Source organism: Nomascus leucogenys, chromosome 8 (genome assembly GCF_006542625.1).
Source record: "Nomascus leucogenys isolate Asia chromosome 8, Asia_NLE_v1, whole genome shotgun sequence".
Classification (NCBI taxonomy): Eukaryota; Metazoa; Chordata; class Mammalia; order Primates; family Hylobatidae; genus Nomascus; species Nomascus leucogenys.
The window spans coordinates 103,909,114-103,915,113 of record NC_044388.1 but is presented as its reverse complement, the minus strand read 5'-3'; the positions used below and the strand labels follow the sequence as shown (position 1 = coordinate 103,915,113).

General features: G+C 54.3%; 1 protein-coding gene across 1 annotated transcript in view; it reads left to right on the top strand.

Annotated features, from left to right (window-relative positions):
- Positions 1-415: 415 nt before the first annotated feature.
- Positions 416-6,000, top strand: part of SH2D3C (SH2 domain containing 3C) — a 40,813-nt gene continuing 35,228 nt past the window's right edge. The window contains exons 1-2 of the mRNA XM_030817860.1: positions 416-594; positions 4,783-5,260. Coding sequence (XP_030673720.1) covers positions 558-594; positions 4,783-5,260 — 515 coding nt within the window. The 5' untranslated portion in view covers positions 416-557. The remainder of the gene's footprint in view (positions 595-4,782; positions 5,261-6,000) is intronic.

The following is a 6,000-nucleotide window of genomic DNA, read 5'->3' as shown; positions in this document are numbered from 1 at the left end:
CACGGGAGGACATCACACGGTGGCAAAATGGCCAGCCAAGAGTGGAACTTGGGTCTGGGCGGCCCAGAGTCCTCAGGCCTGACCACAGCACTCTCCCATCTGCGGCTGCCAGTCCCTCTCCTGGGTACAGAGGCTGAGAAGCGACTGCCCTGCACACAGGCCTGACTCCCCTCACCTTCCCAGCCTGACGGCCAGGCCCCCTGACAGCTGTTGGCAGGTCCCCAGCGGCCCCCAGCCCACTGGGCTCCGTTCCCAGAGCCTGCGGCTTGCTCCTTAGACCTTCCAGGTCCCACGGGCTTACGGTCTGCCCCCTGCCCCTGCTGCTGAGGCCAAGGAGGCGGCCCATAGGGGCTGGGGCTAGGAGAGGCCCCAGCCCCCGCCTCCTGCGGAGAGGGTGGGGAGGGTGGAGCTGTGGGAGTTTCACTGGTTTAAAAATACACAGAGGAAGTGAGTGAGAGAAAGGGGAAGGGGAGGTGGGAGAGGCACCTCAACTTTGATGTCCAGAGCCTTGAGTGGCCACTCGCAAGCTGGCCAAGGGCTTCACACAACTTGCCAAGATGACAGAGGGGACCAAGAAGACCAGCAGAAAGTTCAGTGAGTGCGGGGTGCCATCTGCACTGTCCTCCATCCCTGGCTCTCCTCTGGGCCTCTCTCTGCATCTGTTTCTTCATCACTGTCTCATTTCTGTTTCTCTCTCTCTCACTCTTTTCCTTTTTTTTTGTTTTTTACTTCTGGACACCAGTGTCTCTGTCACCCAGGCTGGAGTGCAGTGGCACAATCTCGGCTCACCGCAGCCTTGACCTCCCAGGCTCAAGTGATCCTCCCACCTCAGCCTCCTAAGAAGCTAGGCAAGTAGCTAGGACTCCAGGCACAATTAATTTTTTTTTTTTTTGGCCAGGTGCGGTGGTGGCTCACGCCTGTAATCTCAGCACTTTGGGAGGCTGAGGCTGGTGGATCACCTGAGGTCAGGAGTTCGAGAGCCTGGCCAACATGGTGAAACCCCTCTCTACTAAAAATACAAAAAATTAGCCGGGTATGGTGGCACGCATCTGTAATCCCAGCTACTCAGGAGGCTGAGGCAGAAGAACCCGGGAGGTGGAGATTGCAGTGAGCCGAGATTGCACCACTGCACTCCAGTCTGTGCGACACAGCGAGACTGCATCTCAAAAAATAAGTAAATAAATAAAGTAAAATAAAACTGATTTTTTTTTTCTAGAGACCGGGGTGGGGTCTCACTTTGTTGCCCAGGCTGGTCTTGATCTCCTGGGCTCAAGCGATCCTCCTGTTTCCGGCCTTGTTTCTGTTTCTCTTTGTCCATCACTGTCTCTCTGCAGATGTCTCCGCTTCTGGGCATCCCGTGGCTTTCTGGCTGCCACTCTGGCCCAGCATCTCTGTCTCTCTCTCTGACTGACTTCGTTTTCCATCTCTGTGCTTCTCTTGTCTCTGTCTCTTTGTCTCCCCACCATGTCTCTCAATCTCTGCATTCTACTGTGTCTCTGGCTGTCTCTGACCTCGAGGCCGGGCAGGGGAGGCGTTCGCACACTCCATCCCCTGCCCAAAGGCCTGGGCTCACATGGGATCCCAGGTGGGGAGTTACTGGGGTGGCAGGGGGATGGGGGCGTCATGGGATCCCAGGTAGGGAGTTACTGGGGCAGCAGGGGGATGGGGGCGTCATGGGATCCCAGGTGCGGAGTTACTGGGGCGGCAGGGGATGGGGGTGTCATGGGATACTGTCCCACATTCCCAACAGCAGTGAGGCTGGGACCCAACACTTGGGTGGGGAAAGAGCCCAGAGCTACTAGAACCAGGCTCCAGGGTGAGGGGCCACACTCGTCCCCTGCTCTGTTTTCCTGTGTCTGTCCTTCCCAGTCCCAGCAAACTTTTTCTGTCTCCTGATTCCTTTGATCTGACCCCACCAGGGTTGGGGACGGGTGGTATAAAGGGCAGTGATTGTGACTGCATTTCCCAGATGGCAATGCTGAGGCCCGGAGACTTGCCTGAGGTCACACGGGCTATTGAGCAGGGTCCAATCCCAGACTCTGGACTCTGGACCTCAGTTTCCCTCCCGGCCCCCACTATCTCCTCCAAACATCTGGTGCCCAGGAGACAAAACCAGTGGTGCTGAGAAAGAAGGCGGTTGGGGGTCCTCCCTCTGGCCACCGATGCAATTTCCACCCCTACCACATGCAGCGGAAGGGCAGAGCGGCCACATTTGCCGACCGACCATGTTTCTCAGGAGACCAAGGCAATAACCAAATAGGGCCCGCAGGGCTGGGAAGCAAACCCCTGAGCACTGACCCAGCGGTGCCGAGCCCTGGGCCTGTGTCCAGGCTCAGCCATGGCCTTGCTGTGTGACCCTGGGGGAGTCCCTCCCCATTGCTGGGCCTCAGTTTCCTCCCTTGTCAACTGGGGGCATCCTACCTGCATCCCAGCATGGGTGCGAACAGCTGAGGAGGTAGAGGATGCTGAGGATGTGGAAAACGCCAGAGTTTTTCCTTTTTTGCTCATCTGGAGGCTGTGGGGAAGTCAGTTGGTGGTGGCTGTGAGAAGGGACAGTCCCACAGCTGGGGGCAGGGGGAGGGAACTCGCATGCACCCCCGCGGAAACCAGGAGATGGTATCACCCCGGCCGTTCCTCTTGAGTCTGGAGCCAGGCTCAGCTGACAGGAAGGAGAGAACCACAGACAGTGCGACCCTCAGGCTCGCAACAACCCCCTCCTCATTCCACCCCCACCCCAGGTGCACAGAGGCTGGCTGGAACACCCCCCAACCCCCAACACGAGCACAAAACACGCATACCTGCTCCACCTACCAGCAGTGTGACCTCGGTTCATTACACTGCTCTGAATATCAATTTTCGCATCTGGAAAATGGAGATTAAACTGTGTCACTGAGTTATGCTGAGAATTCATGCAGCACAGGTTTGGCAGATGCAGAATCATTTTCAGAAAATTTTAAATGATTATTATTAGTGGCCAGGCGCGGTGGCTCACCCCTATAATCTCAACACTTTGGGAGGCCGAGGTGGGTGGATCCCTTGAGGTCAGGAGTTTAAGACTAGCCTGGCCAGCATGGTGAAGCCCTGTCTCTACTAAAAATACAAAAACCAGCCGGGCGTGGTGGCACGTGCCTGTAATCCTAGCTACTCGGGAGGCTGAGGCAGGAGAATCGCTTGAACCCGGGAGGTGGAGGTTGCAGTGAGCCAAGATTGCACCACTGCACTCCAGCCTGGGCGACAGAGCGAGACGCTGTCTCAAAAGAAAAAATAATAAATAAATAATTATTACTATTAGGACAGGCTCTTGCTCTGTTGCTCAGGCTGGAGTGCAGTGGTGCCATCATAGTGCACGGCAACCTTGAACTCCTGGTTTCAAGCCATCCTCCTGCCTCAGCCTCCCAAGTAGCTGGGATTACAGGCATGCACCACGCCCAGCTAATTTTTGTATTTTTAGTAGAGACAGAGTTTCACCATGTTGACCAGGCTGGTCTCGAACTCCTGACCTCAGATGATCCGCCCGCCTCAGCCTCCCAAAGTGCTGGGATCACAGGCGTGAGCTACTGCACCAGGTCTTACTTTTTTATTTTTTTGTAGAGACAGGGTCTTGCTATGTTGCCGAGGCTGGTTTTGAACTCCTGACCTCAAGCAATCCTCCTGGCTCATCTTTCCAAAGTGTTGGGATGACAGGTGTGAGCCACCACACCCAGCCCAGAGACATTTATTGTCATCATCATCATCATCATCATCATCATCATAGTCTTTGCTAATTCTGATTGAGGCTATTCTGTGTGCCAAGCACCATGTCAAGCACGTTATTTATAAGCTTTTCTTCCTTTTTCTTTTTTTAATTTTGAGATGGAGTTTTGCTGTTATTGTCCAGGCTGGAGTGCAATGGTGCAGTCTCGGCTCACTGCAACCTCCGCCTCCCGGGTTCAAGCAATTCTCCTGCCTCAGCCTCCCAAGAAGCTGGGATTACAGGTGCGCCACCACACCCGGCTAATGTTTGTAGTTTTAGTAGAGAAGGGGTTTCATCATGTTGTCCAGGCTGGTCAAGAACTCCTGACCTCAGGTGATCCACCCGCCTCGGCCTCCCAAAGTGCTGGGATTACAGGAGTGAGCCACCATGCCTGGCCTAAGCTTTTCTGTAATTCTCACATTGCCTTAGTGGGTAGGTGCTAGAATCTCTATTTTACTGATGTGGAGAATGAGGCTCAGCTTAGAGAGGTCAAGTGACTTGCCTAAGGTCACACAGCTAGAATGTGAAAGAGCAGGAATTCAAGTCCAGGGCCACGTGATCCCAAAGCTCCCATCTTATACCACTTCTAGGGGTGTGTTAACAATTTTAGAAGGGGAGTCTGGGAAGCCCCCAGCCCTCTTTAGCCTCTCACCGAGTGAAACTGCAAGGAATTGTTCATTATTATTATTATTAATTTTTTTTTTTTTTTTGAGACGGAGTCTCGCTCTGTCACCCAGGCTGGAGTGCAGTGGCGCGATCTCTGCTCTCTGCTCACTGCAAGCTCCGCCTCCCGGGTTCACGCCATTCTCCTGCCTCAGCCTCTCTGAGTAGCTGGGACTACAGGCGCCCGCCACCACGCCCGGCTAATTTTTTGTATTTTTAGTAGAGACAGGGTTTCACCGTGGTCTCGATCTCCTGACCTCGTGATCCGCCCGTCTCGGCCTCCCAAAGTGCTGGGATTACAAGCGTGAGCCACCGCGCCCGGCCCATTATTATTATTGATGTTGACATTGTCATTAACTTCTTTTCCTTCCCTTCCCCTCTGCTAGAGTTCTTCAAGTTCAAGGGCTTTGGGAGTCTCTCCAACCTCCCTCGGTCCTTCACTCTGAGACGATCCTCAGCTCCCATCAGTAGGCAGTCCCATTTGGAGCCTGACACCTTTGAAGCCACGCAGGATGACATGGTGACGGTGCCCAAGAGTCCCCCAGCCTATGCCCGCTCCAGTGACATGTACAGCCACATGGGCACCATGCCTCGCCCCAGCATCAAGAAAGCACAGAACTCACAGGCTGCCCGGCAGGCCCAGGAGGTGGGTCCCAAGCCCAACCTGGTACCCCGAGGTCTACCCGACCCCCCAGGCTTGGAGGCAGCCAAAGAGGTGATGGTGAAGGCCATTGGCCCTCTAGAGGACACCCCAGCAATGGAACCCAACCCTTCAGCAGTGGAGGTAGACCCCATCAGAAAGCCTGAGGTCTCCACAGGAGACATAGAAGAGGAGAGACCTCCCAGGGACGTGCACTTAGAAAGGTAGGTGCCCAGGGGCTGGTTGGGACCTGCAGGGATGGCTTCTGTTTTTTTCTTTTTTTTTGACACAGAATGTTGCTCTGTCTCTCAGGCTGGAGTGCAGTCGTGTGATCCCGGTTCACTGCAACCTCTGCCTCCCGGGTTCAAGCAATTCTCCTGCCTCAGCCTCCTGAGTAGCTGGGACTACAGGCGCCCAACACCACGCCGGGCTAATTTTTGTATTTTTAGTAGAGACAGGATTTCACCATGTTGGCCAGGCTGGCCTCGAACTCCTGACCTCAGGTGATCTGCCTGCCTTGGCCTCCCAAAGTACTGGGATTATAGGCGTGAGCCACCGGGCCCGGGCTTCTTTTTAACCCAGTACACATCTGGGTTAAAAAGAAAAAAACCTACACATTGACCAAGTGCTTACTGTAGACCAGGTACTGTGCTAAACCCTTTACTTGTAATTAGCAAAAGAAAACTGGCAAGGAGAGACTGTTACTGTTTCCATAGGACAGATGAGGAAGCTGAGATTCACAGAGTGATGTCATCTGCCTCAGTCAGGGCACATATTTGCTAATGACAAAGCCAGCATGTGAACCGAGACCCCCCTGCCTCCAAAGCCCCAGTCAGCCTCTAGCATGGGCCCTCAGCTGCTGAATGGGTCCTAAACCCAGTCACTAGACCCCTGCCCTGAACCCCCTCACCCAAATCGTCACCATTAGTTCTGCTGGACAATACCTCCACCTAGTCTAGAAAAC